The sequence below is a fragment of the Anticarsia gemmatalis genome, chromosome 27 (assembly GCF_050436995.1).
Source record: "Anticarsia gemmatalis isolate Benzon Research Colony breed Stoneville strain chromosome 27, ilAntGemm2 primary, whole genome shotgun sequence".
NCBI classification, from domain to species: Eukaryota; Metazoa; Arthropoda; class Insecta; order Lepidoptera; family Erebidae; genus Anticarsia; species Anticarsia gemmatalis.
The window spans coordinates 1,894,011-1,915,988 of NC_134771.1; the positions used below are offsets into that span (position 1 = coordinate 1,894,011).

At 34.7% G+C, this 21,978-nt stretch overlaps 2 protein-coding genes across 2 annotated transcripts in view; one reads left to right on the forward strand and one right to left on the reverse strand.

Annotated features, from left to right (window-relative positions):
- Window positions 1-588: 588 nt before the first annotated feature.
- Window positions 589-4,584, reverse strand: Dhfr (dihydrofolate reductase). Its single transcript, XM_076132140.1, has 4 exons — window positions 4,281-4,584; window positions 3,637-3,808; window positions 2,344-2,454; window positions 589-830 (listed from the first exon to the last, which is right to left on the reverse strand). The coding sequence occupies exons 1-4, from the start codon at window positions 4,367-4,369 to the stop codon at window positions 642-644; spliced, it is 561 nt and encodes a 186-aa protein (XP_075988255.1). The 5' UTR covers window positions 4,370-4,584; the 3' UTR covers window positions 589-641.
- A 9,627-nt stretch (window positions 4,585-14,211) lies between these two features.
- The window catches only part of Dgk (diacyl glycerol kinase 1), a 114,119-nt gene continuing 106,352 nt past the window's right edge, over window positions 14,212-21,978 (forward strand). Inside the window, exon 1 of the mRNA XM_076132120.1 lies at window positions 14,212-14,549. The gene's annotated coding sequence lies outside the window, so the exon portion shown is untranslated. The remainder of the gene's footprint in view (window positions 14,550-21,978) is intronic.

Genomic DNA, 21,978 nt, shown 5'->3' on the forward strand with positions numbered 1-21,978 from the left:
CAAAAAATGCTCGCGCGTCCTAGAGGATGCGCGGGTATCCCCGCGCATACTCGAGGACGCGCGAGCATCGTACGAAAAATTTCAATGTTGTTACTGAGTTTAAAGAGAGAGAACGTCATTTTTATTCTTCTTCAGTCAAAAGAGCAATTATAATCATAGCCCAGTCTACCATCGTTGACGAATTTTCACGAAAACTGGCCTGTTTAATGAAGAATGGTAACCTAGAAAGTTTTCCTCGCGCAGGCTCGAGCAGTCGCGAGCATGCTCGAGCATCCGCGAGCCGTAAAGAAAATGCTCGAGACCGCGCGAGGATTATTCCGGTCTGTCTGCGCTGGGCCTTAGAAGTATGTGATTATTAATCAAGTTATACATATTTTGGTGCATACTAGAGCTCAATAGATGGCGTTAGTTCGACTCAAATTACTTCAGTATCACCCAAGAGATGGCGTTGTTCGTAAAAATATTTTGTTTTACATTACCTTTTAAACTAAAAACCGAGTTATTTTAATTGTAACTACGCATCACTGGTATGTGTAATCCCTTCAAAATCATACTGACATACTTTTCGCATCAAAATAAAACACAAAATATAGTCTAACAGTATATTATTCAGCAAGTATTGTTCAACAGTATATTATTATTTACAGTTTCCTATAGACTCTGAAGTAGTAAGTGATGTCTCCCTCGGTCTGTCGCTCGGAGGGTATCGCCTCCTCGTCCACCACCTGGAACTGCTGCTTATCTATGTGGGGGAAGAATGTGTCGCAGTCGAAAGATTTCTGTATCTCTGTTAGATAGATCTTGCCGCAGTTCGGGTGGGCCATTGCTGCCTGGAAAAACAGAAAATAAATAGTATCCCAATAAAGTAATTTTTCAGGAACAGAAAAGAAATAGTATACCAATAAAGTAATTTTTTAAGACTAGATGAAGTTAGCAGGACGGTATACATGCGTTCCTAGGTCAGAAGCACGTAGCGACAGAGGGGAGTGGCATTCTAAGAGAGAGCTTCACTTTGCAGTTGGATATGAAAAGCTGAATATATTCAAAATATGCTTATGATTTGAAATAAAACGAAATAACTGGGCATGATTGAAAAAGTTAAGCAACTTTAATAATTTTTACTCAGATTGGAGATTTTAGAATTCAGTAGTTTTATATTAACAAGAGCTACAAAGCCATAGCAAAAGTGTTAATATTTTTCTATAAACTTAAAAAAATTACATTACACCTCAAATATTTATTTGATATTGATATGTTATGAAAAACAAAGGTATTTTTTTCTATTTGAAATAGACTAACGTAAAGCCGTCATTGGATAGTCTTTTAAAAAGGTGCAGTGCATTAGCTTATAAAAACAACGAGACTTAATAAATAAGTCATTTATCAAACATTCATAATAAAATATTTACTACAGACTTGACTGACATTATCATTTAAAAGAATTAACTATGTCATCTCCATGTTAACTTCAGATAAGAGGTGACGAAATTAATTACACAATAATTATAATTTGTTATTATTATCTTGCAATATTTAGAGTTAGGGGCTTCAGGGGTCATGGAACTGATAGGGGCATACCAACACGAAATTTTTATATATTTTTACAATAACTTGGTCATCTGGTAGCGAATTCTTAGTGATAAGACAGATGATAAATTCATTCAAGAATTTTTAACCTGATAATAGAAGGTCCAAAATCCACTAGGTTTTTTGTATAAATTTATATAACACTAGCTGACCCGCGCAACTTCGCTTGCGTCACATAAGAGAGAATGCGTCAAAATTTTCCCCGTTTTTGTAACATTTTTTACTCGTACTCTGCTCTTATTGATCGTAGCGTGATGATATATGGCCTATAGCCTTCCTCGATAAATGGGCTATCTAACACTGAAAGAATTTTTCAAATCGGTCCAGTAGTTCCTGAGATTAGCGCGTTGAAACAAACAAACAAACTCTTCAGCTTTATAATATTAGTAAGTATAGATATAATCTAATAATACATATCTTTTATTCTTCTTGTCATGAAGGTGGTAAACCTCTTTAAGTAGAAAGTATAACCATGACATGGTACCCAATTGAAGCCAAAGAAAAATAAATCAAACAAGTATTTGGCTTGGATGATCTCAAATACATGAGCGCTAGTTTACCATTTATACACACAATTATTAAAAAGATACCTACTAGATATACTTCATAGATAGAAGAATGACCAAATTTTCACACAGGAACACAATTTTTTTTGGACCTGATGGTCAAACTTGGACTATAATAAGTCTACATTATACTCACCCAACTGTTGTTGAGCTGTTATATGAACTATGAGTATTACAATAATGATATTACCTCATATATAGAAGAGCCTCCTATAACCCACGTAGACTCAACATCATCTCTCCCCTCTATGTGTGTGATGGCTTCATCTATACTTGGGACTACCACTACTTCTTTTGGTGCCTGCAATTTTAAAGATACAATTATTATGACATTTTGATTAGTAAGTAAAGCAGCAAGCTAATATTGTCTTGCAAGACTTATGAATGGTTTCTGAGGCACATTTAGCGGTAGTTTATCTATTTAAACTGTCATCTATACTAATCTATACTAATATTATAAAGCTGAAGAGTTTGTTTGTTTGTTTGTTTGAACGCGCTAATCTCAGAAACTAGTGGTCCGATTTGAAAAATTCTTTCAGTGTTAGATAGCCCATTTATCGAGGAAGGCTATCGGCTACATAACATCACGCTACGGTCACTAGGAGCGGAGTAGCAACAAAAATGTTACAAAAATGGGGATAATTTTGAACTATTCTCATAAGTGACGCAAGCGAAGTTGCGCGGGTCAGTTAGTGTTTATATAAGCTTAAACGCTATTAAATAGATATTACCTCTGCCTAAACGTACCTCAGAAACCGTGGGTTAAATATACATAGAGTAAAAATCAATATTAAATTTTGTTGATGATAAATATTTTTGTTCTGTGTGGGAATCTAAGCTATTGTTCTGATTGACTGCACAATTAAATATATTTAAATGACTTTAAAGAAATTATTATGAAATACTCATAGAACTTAAAAAATGCAATTAATGTGCAATATTATAATTAAAAAACTATTAACAATTTAATGATCCATTCATTATGAATGATGAAAGTATGTCAAGTACCTAATGCCCTGACATCTTGAAAAAGTGACTAGTTGCATCATGATTGTACCCTTAGTGGTTTAGGTCGCCACTCCGTTGCGTCGGGAGGTCGTGGGTTCAATTCCCACACGGAACAATTATTTGTGCGATCCACAAATGATTGTTTCGGGTTTGGTTGTACTTTATGTCCATTGTTTGTATGTTTGTAAAAGTTCCCGCGACACAACAGAAATTCTTAGTGCAGGGGTTGTCTTTTTAAATTGAATTGAATTTAGTTGTTAGTCCAATGACAAATGTTACCAAATAAAAAAAATGGTATAGCTATTAAGTTATGGAATTTACTTTTCCTCGTAAAAGGTTTGCAAGTCCATAAAAGATTGGAAACTTATGGGCTGTAGGGATGCATAAATTTAATTAATTGTCAAGACATGACTATTAACTCAGTTTCACAGCATTGGTTACAAGATTAAAAAAAAAAATTAAAACTCATACAAACCTTTTCCTTTACACTATCAACGTTATGTGTAAGCACAATATTTAGTCTGTCGCTCAGTGGTTTGTATTTATCAGGTATTGAGTCCCATGTCTTGCGGCCCATGATCACCGCGTTCAGTTTAGTAGGGTCCTTAACCTTAGACGTCATTGTTGTGAAGTATGCCATTTCTTTTCTGGAAAGTACATATATATGAGTTAATTTACAATTTGGTGCTAAGTGATGACCTTTCTGGCCTAGTAACTGGAATATAAGCCATTCCTATCTCAATAATTAATATTATTTGATATGAATCAGAATTCAAATCTTATCAGAACACAGAGAACCAGCACACTGCCAGGAGTACAAGTGAGGATTGTGAATGACCTCTCTTAAAAGTTTTAGGCAAACAACATCAATTTTAAAAGTTATATTGAGAATATCATATTCAGAAAGTATTATATTGCCTCCCTGAAAGGAATTTCCACCTTACAATTAGGTTTTTCAGAAGAGGGGTTTAGACAAGTTATAGACACCTAAGAAATACATTGATAATGAAACTTAGAAAGTAAGGGTGATACAAACAGTGTTTTGTTCTAGGTACCACAAGACAAAAAATTAACATAATAATTGACTTATAAGATCAATAAGAATACACTTGTTCTTACTTCAGACGCCATGGCAGCGATCCATTAGCTCCAATACCCATATTCTCACAAGCAGCGGCTATTAAATTCAATGTAGATTTTGCCGACATGATTTTAATAAGAAAAAAAAAATACAAAATAATATGGAAGCACACAACTATGGAATGATATTTTAGAAATAAACACTTTTTACTTTAGTTATTCGGTTCCGACTACAAAATAATATACTTTTTCTTATCTTATAATAACGAATAAGTGAATTTAAACAACATGAGGATATTACCGCGCTATCGTATTTATATTTTTTATTTGACATTTGTTGTCAAAAGTTCCAAACTTTAAACTCTGACAGCAAGATAGACATATATTTTGTTCAGCGTGTGTGAAAGAGACCGATATAAAAACATGCGTTGGGTGTAAACATTCTCTCGCCTCACTGTATGTAGAACGCAATAATCAATAGTGCTGTGACCTAGCTATGACAATCATGTAAATCAGTGACAAATTACGTATATTAATTACGAAAATAAAATCATTTATATTCTTTCTCTTGATTTAAATATATAAATAGTGTACAAATTGTAACGTATTTTACGTCTGAGGTTAAAAGAAAGAAACGTAATCTAACCAAATGACGGTGAATAAGTATGGCAATTTGTTTAACAACCAGTTGGACGGTTCATTTTATCTCACCCTATTTATCATAGAATGGGAGCCGTCCTTCAAATGGTCAGCAAGACAATAACAATAAAGGTTGGCCAAACTATATGACGAGACTTTACTTGCTAAGTCTCTTGATGTAATCAGAATCCGTAATGTAAATGTTTTATTACAGGCATTACGGCTACAGAGTAGAAAACTGAAATTATACAGACCTTCGCGCCTTTTTTCTAAAAATTATACTTACCTACTTATACTAGAGTACCTATGGGTGTAGTAAGTATGTATAATTTACAAGTTCTTTAGGCATTGTGCTATTTACATTATCAAAAGCCAAGTTTATGTCTTAATTAAATTTCATCAATATTTTATTACAACGAGCGCAGTGGTAAGCAAAATAGCAAGACATGGCCTCTCCTACATTACGAAAACACCTGTTCCCAATAGTTCGCATATAAAAAGAAGCGATGACGAAATCACCTACTTAAAAATAAACCTACGTCAAGTCAATCAATGACACGGAAAAAGCTTTTTTCAACAGCCGTAAAAACGGCCATAAACGCATTTTAACATCCTTTAACGCGCTTATCGACAATGAAAATAAATAAAAATGTTTATTAAGCTATCAGTCGTACAATAAAGCGTGTGTTTGTCGTAAATTCGAGTTAATGACGTTGCCTGACCTGTGACGGCCATTTTGTGACGTTGAGTGTGGGCAGGGAGTGATTTGGTGAGAGATAAGAAATTATACTGCCATTCCGTACTGAATAACTATAAATAGTAATGTAATAAAGATATAATGGTGAGATATTGAATAATTTATAATAACGACATCTAGCGGCGTCTAATAGAACTATTAAGCTCTTGAAATGACGTAGAAAAGGTTCCGAATCGCACCATCAATAATTATATCCATCGCCGGAAAAAATCTAGTATGTTTATTATAGTTCTTAACATTAAAGTGCATCTCATCATGCTACCGAAATCTTTACGTGTTCGATTTCCGTATGACGAAATTTTAATAGTTATTTTTTTGGCTGATAACTTTTCATACCCTTGTCGAATAAATTATGATTCTATTATCGGCATACAAAGAAACTCTGAAATCACAATAACATTTCAGCATTTCCTATTTCTGCAACTGTTACTGTTTTCTCAAGCCCCAAAAATATTGTCTCTCTCATCAATAAAAATAAATATTATTTTACTCCCGAACGACCAAATAAATATTATTTGACAAATCGTCCTCTGTCAAAATGTTTTTTTTTTCACTAAACTGGGCGCGTTCCAAGTCCATCTCTGTGATTTCCCGCCATATGGCAGCGGTTTACAAAATTCAGCTGTTTGCACAAAATGTACCGTAGTGTGTCATTCGTACTCAATTCTTGGATTACGAATGCGTATTTAGGTTATTGAAGTCTTTAATTAATTTCCTTTTTTATGTAGATACCTACCATGTCTTATAAATAGTTAATTATTTTCGTCTCATATTAGGGGGGCAAGCATATAATAATAATATAACCAGAATGTAATCAAGCTTTGCCGCATCTGTACATATGCTACTACAGAAAATTTTCCTGCAGGAATAGAAACGAGACAACAATTTAGAACTCTAACCGAATCGGGAATCGATCGTAATGTCATGATTGTTAGTCTCTTGGATTTGGATTTGGATTTTCAAACTTCAGAACCAATTTTCATTATACAGGAATCCTTTTTCCTAAATTGGGAACCAAACATAGTATTCATGTGTGTCTTACAAGAGAGTTCAAACCATCAAGCAAACTAAAAACCAAATACGCTTCAATAACTTTGCCTTGCTTGATCGGGGAATCAAACCCACCTACCGACCGCAGACTCAAAGCATACTCTAGTTATTTATTCAAACCAAAATCTGAATAGGTAGGTACTGCCAAAGAAGATATTTCATACAACCTTCACAAACTTTAAAAAGAGTTTTCCCTCAAAATTAATTTAATTACGAGAAAACAAGCCTTTTTAAACATTTCCTAACAAAATATTCATAAACACGGACCAACCAAGAATGTTGCCAGTTAATTATTTATAATTGAGCCGTGAATGATGAGCTAATAAACTGAAACAATGCTTTACAAAAACCTTTTGTGTTAGAATAAAATAAACGGGTTGGAAATTAAATGAGATGTTGTTTTATTAAGGTTTTTGAAAAATTACGCCTTTGTTTTAAGTGGTGTTCTGATTGTTAGTAATTTTATATTGTGTTTTTGAGGCTAATTCCATGTAATGAGTACCTATGTTTGGTTTTCCATACCAGCTATGTTACCTAACTAGTTATATATTATGTAGTTATTTATAATTTAGAATTGAATTCTCAATTGATTTAGTTTGGTCTTAACTACTATGATATCAGAGCAATAGACAGATTATTTTTGCATTAAAATTAGCTTCAATTGCGTTAGACATAGACTTATATTAAAAATAATTTAAGTATAGTACTTGAATAAATGTACCTATATTCTTTAAGTAAATTTTAATACTAAGTTTTAAAAAACGCGTATTTCAAAAATCGTTAACTGTGAGCCACTTGGCAGTTTTCGCATCATACAAAACTGTATTTAATTAAGTATTTTTCTTTCGTTTCTTTTATCAATCTGTTGCCTTGCACTGCTGTCATTACATTACAGAATAAAGTGTTTATTCTTAATTAAATAAGCTGAGGTGTTAACTACGATAACTCGGTTACTCACCAAATCTATCGTAAACAAACCAAACGTACAATATTAAGCTAACTTTTTACATAACTGCGAGCCGGTATACCCGAAGGTGTAGGCAAAGGTGTTTGAAATGCACCCGTGTTTCTCTATTTACAATGTTACTCCCATTAATAGGGTGTTACAATGTTACTCCCATGTAATCTCAATAAAAAAATAATAGGCTCGCCCTATTATTTTTTTATTGCGAAATATCTTAATAAAATTTCCATGTCACAATGTTATTTACTTTACTCCTCCGTAACGGCTTGACCGATTTTCATGAAATTTTGTGAGCATATTGAGTAGGTCTGAGAATTGGCCAATATCTATTTTTCATACCCCTTAGTGACACGACACCATTTTTTTATTTGTATGGCAAAACCACTTTTGCCGATTCAGCTAGTTTTCAAATAAATAACGAAAGCCTTACAGCACTTCGCTCGATTCGGGAATCAAACCCGATACTTTTTGATCAGCAATCGTACACTACTAGACTACAAGGCGTCTAAATTTAACTTTTACTTATAGATAAACTCGCTAGTCGCTTGCGTTAGTAGTTAAATATAGCGCAGTTAATGTAAAGCTCAATGAGATTCAACTCATGTTGATAGTAGGCCGTTAAATATAAACTTTTTATAGATTTTAACGTTCTTTGTGAAGATACGAGGAAAAGTTTTTGAGAAATACGCTTGATTACTGCACTCTGTCCGTGTGCGCATCGAAGTTATTTAATATTACTTGACAAAAATTTGTTCTTTAGTATCAATGGGGACTAATTAGCGGTAATTAACTTTTGAACAAGAAAATATTTAAAAATCCGTTCACAGTACTGCCGTCGTAATAAAGAATGCAGTAATCGACATTTTTGCAAAATTGATATTTTTATCGAAATGACGTTTTAAGACACGTATCTTACTATTGAGTAAAAAAATAAATGAAAAAAATACTTAGAAATCAATGAAAAACTAGTTAATAATGCAGTATTTGCATGAATTTGTTCGCTACTTGTTAATATAAATGCAGTAATGAACATGAACTAGGATAAAATGCAGTAATAATACTCGAAATACTAATTTAAAATGCAGTAATGTTTTTATCATAGGAATAAACGTAGTATTAGTTTTCTTATTCAGATAATTAACAGGTCTTTGATATGTGCCAACACGATTACCATTAAATATCTTGAATCAGGACATACTTTTATGTCAGCCGATAACTTTCACCACCAGGTTGAACAACAATTAAAAAGAGCAAAAAAAGTTTGCGATTTCTCAGACTTCATTGATTGCATTCAGTTAGCTAATTCCGGAAAAGTAACAGTGAAACCTATGGAAGTTACTGATTTTTACAAGTATATTGATCATTCATCGCAGCATAAATTGAAAAAGAGCACAAATCGGATATATTTGAAAGATATTGTTAGTATCGAGGTGCGTAGGAATAATTTTAATTTATTTGTAAAGACCGAACATGATGGTGAACTCCGAGAAATAGGGTTCCTAAAAATGAAACACATAAAGTCTCATTCAATTCCCGATCCCATACAAAATTCAAGTATCACTGAAGCTAGAAAATCTGCAATTATTTCAACGCTCACTAGAGTTATTCCAGAAAATAGACTACCATTTTGGCAAAACTTGCATACCAATGACAATTCAATTGATCTAGTTAATATTTTAGATGTAGATGATTGTGATGAGTAAAGACTGAACTTGCATTTAAATTAATACATTTTAAGACTTACAAAGTGCCATTATTAGCTCTAAGTTCTTTATTGTTTTAGTTTTTAGGTGGGAGCTGAGATCCCTATTTGTTTTTGTTTGTAATCGGGAGCAGCAGTCCCGTTTGAAGCATAACGTTGATTATATGAATGTTGATTGTTTTATAAGTTTATATGATTAAAAGCCTACTAGACCTTGTGAAGGTCTCTAAATAAAAGTATTCGAATTTTATTTTTTTTATTTTTACACACTATCCTAAATTCAAGGGTCTAAAATATTTTGTACTGCATGTATATAATAGTATTTATTTTGACTTTACTATTCCTTTGACTAACACAAAATGCAGTAAAAAGTATTTGCTAGACATGAATGCAGTAATAAGCACAAATACTGCATTTCACTTTGTGATAGACTATAATATCCATTAGTAACACAAGGTTGAAATGCAGTAGTCAACTTTATAAATAACCTAAACCAAAATTAAATATTTGATATTAAAATATATAATGCATAGTAATAAAATATACGTTTGATTTCCAGACGACTAGAGATAACAAGAAATCATTTAACCGCGTTTTTCTCGAAACCGCGAAATTGCAAGTACTGCATTTACGATTACGACGGCAGAGTAAGTTGTTGGATTATTCGATGGACAAACACAAAAGTTATCATTCGAAATATTTCTATAATATTTTTGATCTTCTAAATAATTTATACATTCCACTCAAATTCTTTATAATTAACGGAAATTACAGAGAATTGTTAAAAAAAAAGCATTTTGAGATTATAATATACCTCCGACAGCTGGCTCTGTACAAAGTTGTTGGACTATAGCAAAGATTAATTACTCTATATCCTACCTAGGTAAAACTTAAACTAATTAGTCAAATTCAATCAACGCTAAAATATAAATTAACTACATATTCGAAGTGCACATTATCTCTGAGATATTAATATTGCACTTCAGATGAGAATATCTACGTATTTGTTATCGTCAATAATGAGTCAGCGCCAAGGTTCTTGCGATGACGTTTATTATTATTTATAACTAGTTTAATATTATTATGTGTAATATAATAATAATATTTTGCAAATAGCAGAATGTAATATTTAGCCCAATATTAGAGTAATAATGAAAGTGAAAGAGGTAAGGTATGTAAAGATCGTACCAAGATGCGTTCTTTATGGGCCTATCTCTATGGGTAAAGAGGCGTGATTATGTATGTTTGTTTGTAATGATGAGGTAAATTCTGTATTCTGATCAGATAATAAAATCGACTCATGGCAGCAGTCTTTTTTTTATCGAAAATCCATTTTTTTTGACTATCGTAATTACGGGTATCAGTTTAATAGATCCCTGAAATCAGAGACCTCGAAATACCATGCGCGGTAACTTTTTAAATATACGATCATATGCCTTTATAAAACTCATTGATCAAAAGTAATTAATGTTATTCTGATTTCAGGGATCTATTTAACTCATACCCGTAATTACGATAGAGTAAAAAAATCGATAAAAAAGGTATTACAACCTTATGCGCAGGAGGTGTCGAGACAGACAGCCAGCCAGACTAACAGACAGCTCAGATTTACTAATAGAGTTCCCGTTTTACTCTGTGGATACGGACCCTAAACATTAACCCCCCAAGTGGCAGGGATAAGGAACAAAATTAGGCGACCGGAACCGCGCGACTAAACTTATCTTTCTTATAATGTTAGCACAGATGTGTTCTTAGGTATTAATTATACTGATCTATCCATAGCTAAGGTTATCTTAACCATCAGCTGATAACTAGAGGTTACGCTACAGGTGACTTTAATGTTGTAAACACTCGATCTAATAAATTTTAATATCATGCCTCTTATACCCAAAGGTCTAGGCAGAGGTGTAAGAAATACGCTCACTTTTCGCCATTTACATTCTTCTTCTTATCTTATAGTATGGTTAGTGGTCAACCTAGTGTCAAAGTTGTTCAAGCCGCCCGAAGGCCTTTGACGTGGCTTAACGACTGTTATCTTAATTGACAACAACCGGGACCGACATTTTACGTGCCCTCCGAAGCACGGAGACGCCCAGTTCAAATACTACTATGCGGTCACCCATCGGTCGCCAAGGTTTGCTTAACCCACAGATCGTTTACCGATCGGTGAGCGCAACTGGCTATGGGCGCCATTTACATTGTTAGTCCATGTTGAATCTATAGCCACATACTGAGCACGTTACGAAACTCCGTAGGTATTTCTATTGAGAAATGTTCTAGTATAAATAAGTAAAGACCAAATTACATGAACAGGGAACTAAACCCGAAATGTCATGATGAGCAGCCGAATACTGAAAACTGCGCCATAGTTACTGATATATCCATAGCTAGGGTTATCGTAACCATCGGCTGATAAGTAAAGGTTACGCTACAGGTGACTTTAATGTTGTAAACATTACATCTAATAAATATACTAGACTCAAAGGCGACGGACATTATGTAAACACGTGGTTTTCACTACAAAATAGAAGTTAATTTGTTATTATATTACTATACTACCGATTATCGCCCGGTTGAAACAGTTATTTTACAAAAAAACCTTTACAAATTTTGCCCATAAAACTACCTTTTGAATCACCCTATCTGTAAAAAAATCGCATCAAAATTCGTTGCGTAGTTTTAAGGATCTAAGCATACATACAGACATAGGGACAGACGCGGGAAGCGACTTTGCTTTGTACTATGTAATGATACATATTCTATATACTGAATTCTTCCGTGTTTAAAGAAGGCACGTTAAATTGCGGTTCCCAGCTGTCATTTTCAAAGATCTTTGACAGTCGTTAACAGTAGTCAGAAGCTTGAAAGTCTGACAACCAGTCTTACCGGTATAGGTAGGTATTCTGTTAACCAGGTAACTGGAATGTGGAGGTCCAAAAGATAGTCGCTCCATGTAAAATTCAGCTGCAACCGATGAGACTGGAAATCGACTATTGGCTGAAAGGATTTTACGATAATTATGAGGTCATCGCCCATTAAACAATATCCGATAATAAAGCAAAACTATGGTAGACTAGAAGCCACCCGCGACTTCGTCCGCGTGGAAACCCTTCCCATGTAAAACCCGATACCTCAAAAACTTCGGGATAAAAAATAGCCTATGTGTTATTCTGAGTCTTCAGCTACCTATATACCAAACTTCATCGTAATCGGTTCAGTAGTATTTGCGTGAAAGAGTTACAAACATCCATACATACATTCTCACAAACTTTCGATACATAATACAATTTTAACCACAATGTTAGGTCATAGCTCAATCAATGCGGTGTGCCTACAATAATATCCTGTGCAGGTCTATTTAGAACGTAAATAACCAATTTATCTTGAACCATGGTTTCTATGAAGACTGCAGGATGATAGGGATCTTTGTATACTGGAACAATAATATATTAACATGCTTTTAAAATGTAAGGATATGAGTAAACGGTAAACAAATGCTTTCATTTTTAGACGATCGCCATAACAATACGCATTGTGTCGCGGGTACTTTAACAAACATACAAACAACGGACTTAAAGTATAGCTATTGGGTAACCAAAATAATATCTATATCTACTTGGTTCGAATCCCAATCGGAACCTCTAATCCCTGCCAATAGCGATTATTAAATGTATGACGGAAAATCCAAGGCCATAAATTTCTGGCACGACCCGGGATTTGAACCTGAGACCTCTGCGAGATAGTCGTATTCAGTAACAACCAGGCCACACGCCTTAATCACTGTACCACAAACATAAAAAAAATATGAAGTATCAACATTTTCGTATTTCTCACCCATCCTCTGACCTACCTCGCAAACGTTGCTTAACCTCGAATCGATCGCCATTAACTATCATAAGTGGGGCTCATAGTATAATCACTATCTGATAAAACTATCCCAAATACTACTATCTATTAGATAAAGAATACCTGTGGCGTAGTGGTTAAAAGGGTAGTTGGTACTGCTGATCTGAGGATTCGTAGGTTTGATTCCCACTCGGAGAAAAAATGCTACTATTGCTGAGAGAGCTGAGAAGGTCGTGAGTTCGATTCCTAGATGAAAAAAATAGGTAGGTACGTTAAAGCATCACGTGAATGGTAGTTTGGATTAACTCAGTCGCAGGTTTGATTTCCGTGTCGAGAACTGTATCTATTTTGGTAAAGACAAAAATATGTGACTGATATTTTCATAGATATTACATACTTTCGTAGATAAAATCATGCCTTATTTCAATGGTAGAGGTAAAAGATTGCATTTGCTCTGATTCTTGCAAACAAATTCCATTTTTCATTACAAATTCATCTCAAATTTTATTTTTAGTGTACCTACATACATTTTTCTGAAAAGAAAAGCCCAATAATGTTTTCGATGACGATCATCAAAGGTCGCATTTACGATAATTTGGACTCATGCAAAACACGTGAGATATACTAGTTATCTAATATTATACCAAAACATATATTAATCTATATTTAATATCCCTAGTATCGCGAAACATCTCAATAAATTTTAATATAAATTAAATGTCAAATCAAATTGAGTAATGACTTTTCGCGCGCAAACAGGCGTCACTTGTTATAAAAAAAAAACAAAACATGAAAAATTAATCGCGTTCCAATTTACAAATAATGAGAGCATAATTCGATATTTTTGTCCAACGTTAGCGGTCAGGATAATAAGTGAGCGAGAGGGCGCATACAATAAATTTGCGGTTAGAACGAGACAAATATATTGTGTACTTTCGCATATAGATTTGTTGAAAGCTGCGATAGGGACGTACTTTGGAATACGTTCAGTTTTCCAGCAGCGTTGCAAGGGAGAGGTTATCGCGCGCGCTCTCGCAAATTTATCGCAATTTCCATGTGATATATATAAAAAAATACTAGCCATGTTCTCAAAGGGTGATTTTAGGACGAATAACATCGTGGCGAGGTTATTTTCTCGTTACAATGGTTGAATGTGCAAAAATATTGCGTTTAGTTATCAAAACAAAGTCTAACCGTTTGATTAGTGGAATTCTGTGCGTATTTATATTATTGTAAATATTGGCCGCATTTAAATTGTCGTTGCTTCAGTGGATTAAAAAAACATGGTGCAATGTGATGTGACAGGTGTCAGTGGAGTTTGAGTTTGCGAAATTGGAATTTTAATTATTGGTAAGTTTATGTAGAAACTATTTTTTTTTGTATTTTTTAATAATGACACCTAGCGTTTCGAAAATGAAATTAAAATACATATACATGGGTGGTCTTACTAATACTCATTGCAAATTATAAGATCTTGCAGTCCTGTATTAAATTTTCAAGTCAAATAAAATATAATTAGGTTGAAAAATGGTTTTCTGTTGGAAAATTTCGGGTGTGAAAAAACGTGGAATTTGAATATATTATTATGCCCTCTGAAGGCTCATCCCCTATTACAGAAGGCGCTTATAGCTAGTTGCTCTCACCGGTCGGTAAACGATCTATAGGTTAAGCAACTGTAAAGCTGACATTTTTCAGATGGGTAGCCGCGTAGTGGTTTTACAGCAGAGCGTCTCCGTGCTTCAGAGGAAACGTAAATTTTGGTCCCGGTTGTTGTCAATCTAGGTTTTTGTTGTGAAGCCATTTGCGCTGATATTTCATGCCTTCAAGATTGTTATCTGAAATTGTGAAATTAAAGGTTTGTTTAGCAATTAATTACTGACGAGAGGTGTAAATAATGAATTAGGTATGCAAGATAAGTACCTAGCTGTGTAGAGATTGTAGCTAGTTTTGTAATCTCTGCCTACCTCATTGTAACTTTATAAAGCGTGATGTTATAGTGATTACTTTTTAGACTGAAGGCAACTCCGGTGGCATATAAATAGATGGGAAAAAAGAGCCTGTGTATGATCCCGGATTTTTGGATATTTTCATGTTGTGCTTAGCATGTCTAGCGAATCAGACATACAGTCTTTCACATTTATAATTTAAGTAAGTAATAACATAAGTCCCCAACCCGCACTTGGCCAGCGTGGTGGACTCAAGGCCTGACCCCTCCCTCATTACGGGAGACCCTTGCCCAGCAGTGGGACATTAATGTGTTATTTTATTTTTATTTTTTAATTTATTAACCTAAAACCTTGCATGCCTAAAAGATCTTTAACACACATCTGATTCTTAAGGGCATGCAAAGTTTCTTCACGCACATCGACAGCGTGGTGAACTCAAGGTCCAACCCCTCCTTCCATTAGGGAAAAGACCCTACCCCAGAAGTGGATCAGAAAAGAAGAAAAAGCTAATAATACGAAAGTCCATTTGTCACGCTTTTTCTACAAAACTGCTAACCCGAATACTATACTGAGAGAGAAATCTTAAATTCCTATTCTCACGTGAAAACATCCACGTGAGCAAAGCCTAAAACTTATCTCATGTATGTATGTAATTTTGTATGCAAACAGTTAGATTACAAGTCAGATTGCTTCATAACTTTATGTAAATTACTCTATCAAGATAAGAATGTGTTACAAATAGAATAGGTACTGTTTACTTCTTTGTTTAAAACCTATTGAATACGGTGTAAGGAAGGTAATTACTGCAATAATTTATTTATATACATAACTAGCTGCCCCGGCAAACGTTGCTTTGCCATATAAAAAAGAAAATTGTGTCACTTAGGTGTATGAAAAATAGATGTTGGCCGATTCTCAGACCTAGCCAATATGCTCACAAAATTTCATGAGAATCGGTTAAGCTATTTCGGAGGAGTATGGCAACGAAAACTGTGACGCGAGAATTTTATATATTAGATATCACGTCTGTTATGTATGTACATTAAGGTTTAAGCAGAAGTGTATGAAATTCACCCGGGTATCGCTATTTACAATTTTAGGCCCATGTTTGTTTCTTTGTCGTATGGTTAGTGGTCAACCCAGTCAAGTCAAAGTTGTTCAAGCCGTCCGAGAGGCCTTTGACATGTCTTAACGACTGTTATCTAAGTAGACAATAGCCGGGACCGACTTTTTACGTGCCCTCCGAAGCACGGAGACGCCTAGCTCAAATATCACTATGCGGTCGCCCATCAATGGAATGACCGCGCCAAGGGTTGCTTAACCCACCGATCGTTTACCGACCGGTAAGCGATGAGGCCCATGTAATAGAGCATATTGCCGTATACAAGTTAACAAACTCTTAATTGAGAAATATTTTAATTTAAAAAGTTAAAAAAAACCAATAGCACTTTGCCCAAACTGGGATTTGAAACTGAGACATTGAAAAAAGGTATTAAGGCTTTGATTGTACCATACTGGTCGAGAGCGGGTTTTAAAAGAACTTTCAAGCATGCAAGATTTTCTTCACCGTTCTGGATTTCGAGGTTGGCTATAACAACCGAAATCAAATAATTTATTATTGAATCTACCACTAGCTTCGAATAAAAAAGAAAACCTAGCAAGAAACTCACGGCCGCATTTCAATCGCCAATGTTTCCCGGGCCCACTATGTACAAACAAATATCTCTTATAACGGTGAAGGAAAATGTCGTGAAAAACCTTGCATGCCTGAGTATCTTAAACGGTTCTTGGAAGGACGTCAAAGTCCCCAATTACTTTTTGAAAGACATTTTCACTATCTGACCGGCGTTCGGCATTTATCGCGGGAAATTGTGGAAAAAAACCCCAGATTTTTGATGAAATCGCAAGCAAACGTAGCAAAAGTACTCCAATTTTATTTCTGTCTGAAAATAATTGTGAAACATTATTAAATATCGTTAACAAAATTTCTCAATAGCTATCCAGTTGTTGATAGTCAATAGTGGTAGAGAATTGCGTTACAGGAAACCTTTTTCGCGAGATCTCTAACCGTCTCATACTACTTAACTACCTATGCTCAACACAGTCGAATCTATACTAATATAATAGTTTGTTTGTATGAACTCGCTAATAAAAATTATTTCATTTGTTAGATAGCCCGTTTTTCGAGGAAGATCATCACGCTACGGCCAATAGTAGCAAAGTACACTTAAGAAATGTTACAAAAAACGGGTATTTTTTTACCCATTTTCTTATAGTATAATCTATAGCTAGTATAATCATAAATATCAAACATAGCGACACATCATCTTTGATTAAATAATTTATAAGTCAACGAACGTACTACGAGTATTATAATTTCAGCGGAAACATTAGGAAATTTGCATAGCTAATATCTTTGAAGCTATCGATCTCATCACAGCAATTTGAGGCCCTAAAGCTCCGTACATACCTACAAACGTTTGTCTTAGACACTTAGATATACTGTAAAAAAAATTCGTTCACACTCGAGGCAAAACACCAATGACTTTCTGAAGTTATGTGTGTATCCTACTAATATTATAAATGCGAAAGTTCTGAGTATGTTTGTTACCCTTCCACGCTAATACTACTTAACTGATCATGAATAAGTTTGGTATGTAGGTAGCTGAAGTCCCAGAATAACACGTAGCCTAGGCTTAGTACTTTTTAACTCGCAGTGCCCGAGGGATCGTGATTTACACGGGAAGGGTTTTCACGAAGACGCCTGCAGCCTCCAGTTAGAAATATTTGTCACTTGTTCCAACGGTGGAGGAAAACATCGTGATGCCACTTGCATGCCTGAAAGTTTTTTAAAACAGTTCTTGAACGCATGCAAAGTACCTCAACTCGCACTTCGTGGTGGACTCAAAGCCTAACCGCTCCCTCATTGTGGGAGGAGACCCTTGCCCAGCAGTGGGACATTAATGGGTAAATTTGCAAATGGCCTTTGTAAACTCTATAGACGAAATTTTGGTCTATTTGTTAATCATTTTCGATATTTAGTCAATTCTCTAATGTTATTCCGATGTAAGTGTTACCCAACAGTGTAAGTCTGAATACTTAACTCCAGCATTAGCATATTGATGTGAAATAACAAGGATTATCTCCGGTTTGAGATAATGTTATGATTCATATTACCTTCTTGTTATATATTATCATCCTATTAGGGAGATAAACGGGAGATTCGCGGTGGTTAAGGATATCTTATGTGTAAGTATCTAACAAGAATCTAGGCACGGAGCGCATACAAAAACGGCAATGTTCTAACACTATTGAATATCGAGTAACTATCGAAAATGTATGCAAGAATGTGCTTTTTTACCACTATCGACTACCAACTATTAGCAAAGTATCGAAAAAAAATGAATAAAACTGATCAACGCCCCTAGCGGGTGTCGTAGGAACTAATTTTTACGTACAATTTAAATGTCAAACGTTTAATAACACTTTTCTCTGATTTTAAGGATAATTTTTGAATGAAAAATGATCAGCGCCTCTAGCGGTTGTCGTAGGAACTATTTTTTACGTACAATTTAAATGTCAATCTTTTGTAGTATTTTTCTAAATGTGTACCGATAATTATTTTCTATAGTTTAAATTCTATGCCGAATAATACGACGTCCGGTCAACTTTTGTACCAACTTACTTTTTTTAGCAACAAACGGTCATCGTCTTGCCGATCTTCACAGAGATATAGAGTAATATTTTACGTATGGATTAAGTTAGCACCTAAATTCCTAATTATAAGTTTCCTTTAATAGTTCATCAGGGTGAATTTACAACTTTTAATTGAAAAACCCGAGTGGTTGGTCCTTTGCGCGTCAAATAAATCAAAATTCCACTTGTAGTTAGATACATACATACAAGTATATAATCTAAATATATATAACTCAAAGGTGACAGACTGACATAGTGATCCATCAACGCACATCCCAAACCACTGGACGGTTGGGGCTGAAATTTGGCACGCAGGTAGATGTTATGACGTAGATATCCGCTAAGGATTTTGATCAATTCTACCCCTAAGGAGATAAAATATGGGGTGAGAGTTTGTATGAAAATTCTGACCTAAGTCACAAACCACGCGGACGAAGGCTCAAAACTAGCAATACATATAGAATATGCAAAAAAGTAATTTGTTACCTTTCAACCATCACTGTTTAGGTAAACAGTAAAAATAACTCATATTTTTAACCTCTAGAGTACAACAAATGTAATTTTAACTGCATAACAAATTTTATTCTTCGTAAGAGATTCGACCATAAAACCTTACAACCGGAAATGCGAAATGTAGACCGGAAACAGTCGAATTTGGCAACTGGTTTCGTATTTTATTTATGGTAGGAGTAAATGCAATGTTATTTAGCAGTAGGATTTATTGAGGATCTTGCAACCTTGGGGTACCAAAATTGGAAGTTTTTATTCACTGTTTGATTCATTGTTCTTGTGTAATACGCCAGGAGCTCTGATCAGCATTCGTTAATTGTGATAAATCCTACTAATATTATACATACAAGTTTGTCAGTATGTATGGATGTTTGTTACTCTTTCACGCAAATACTACTGAATCAATTACGATGAAATTTGGTATGTAGGTAGTTGAAGACCCAGAATAACACATAGGCCACTTATCCCGGCGTTCCCGAGGGATCGGGATTTACACGGGAAGGGTTTCCACGCGGACGAAGTCACTTTCGGCCTCTAGTAGTTAAATAAATAAGGTCGTTTGCCTCTTAGACTTTAAAGCTTAATAGAAAAAGGGTTACAAAGGCCTCTTTTCCATCTTCAGCACCTATCAAAAGAAATATAAGAACCTCGTTCTATTTCCACACATGTGACAGGTGGAAAGCAACATAAAGCACACCTAATACGTTAGCAGATCGTTACAAAACAAGTAAAACAAACAATCTAGCCACACCGAGTGCTATCTGAATAAATAGCGGCGAGTAAACACGACGCAATTATGTAAACACACTGATAAAAAATTAACGTCTATTTTCAACTGAACGTTTCAGTTTACATCATTTTTTTGACTGAGATTTTGATGATTTCATTCGTATGATTAAATTTTCTCGCGTTTCGTGACTATTTTCATAAACTATGACAACTATAAGCTTGAAAGTTTGACAGCCAGTCCTACCGAGGGGTATCGTGTTATAACCCAGGTCACTGGGTTGTGGAAGTTCGATAGGCAGTCGCACCAGGTAAACTACTGGTGCTTTCAGCTGCGCCCAGTGAGACTAGGAGCCGACTCCAACATAGCTGGAAGAAATGCTAGGCTGATGATGAAACCACGCAGACGAAGTCGGGCAAAAACGAGTAAACTCTTGCGTTGCATGTTTAATATATAATAGAATACGGGGATTAACGCGAACACGCATTTTACCTTAAAAAGTTTCGGCGCAGGTTGCACTTGCCGTGTTCGCGTTAATTTCCCTATTCTATCCTACTATTATAAATGCGAAAGTTTGTGAGAATGTATGTATGTATGTTTGTTACTTTTTCACGTAAATACTACTGAACCGATTATGATGACATTCGGTATATAGGTAGCTCCAAAATAACACATAGGCTTTTTATCCCGGAATTCCCGAGGGATCGGGAATGACACGGGAAGGGTTTTCAAGCAGACGAAGTCGCGGGCGGCCTCTAGTTATATACATAAGAAACTAGTAGTTTTATAGTCATCTTTTTGCTGTAGACATTCAGACGCCATTTTAAACTTAAAACACTATCCGTCTTGCATTTCCTTTTAATCTCTAGTTCTTTAAGATTTCAGTTTTAACTGTAAAAGTTTTATAGTTTCAGTTTAGTGTTGTATTTTATGAGTGGTTGTGACAGTAAAATATAAGTGCTTTCTTCTTAATGGGTGTAATACTAGCTATATAAATTAATAGATAGATGGGTGAAAATACAAAAGGGAATGCTTTGAGTTTTACTTCTTGGTAATCAGACAGTCGATCTATTTTTTGCATTTATTTGCCATGCAACACACAGGCAACCAAAAACTCAGTGCAGTACGATACTATCAAGTAACTTCAATATTCTCGAGCCCTTCTTATTAAAAAAAAAATTGTCAAAGTTATCTAAACACTTAAGAAAATATATCTCGCCGAATACGGTAAATAACTACATAGGGGAGCAGCTTTTCATACCGTTCTCTCGATAGTTTCTCTCTCTTTCTCTGCAGGAATAAAAGTATGAACTCCTGATCATGAGTTCTCAGGTTCGAATACCGGTTCGGGAAAAGAGTTATTAGTCTTTTCTAATTTATATTAGAACTAGCGTAAGCCCACGCCTTTGTCCGCATGAAAATATTTAGGTATAAAGTATTGTTATACTAAAATTGCTATTAAAATAATTTTGCAAATATACCTGTCTATAATACTATACATCCGTTCTTGAGCCGAGTTTATAATTTCGATCATTATTTTAAGCTGACGATGATCGCTCGTGAGATAAGTGGTGCTTGACCGAACACTTTATCTTACATCTCTTATAACAGTTTATGAAGAGTCTGTACGTTCAAGATGATTTTAAGAAGAATTTCGTAACTTTAAAATCGAAAAAGAAGAAAGAAATTTTGTGTGCGTAACTTTCGATCGCGTAGAAAGAAAGAAATAGAAAAAAACCGTTCTTTTAAATTTGGTTTAATTCTGTTCAGCCAGCAGTAAAATCGTTATAAAAATTGGTTTTATATTAGTACCTTGGACTTATTCAATCTTAACTAAATTTACACTAAAGCTTTTCCCGAAATCTCTGTTATCTCTTGGTGAAAACTTCATAAGAATCTG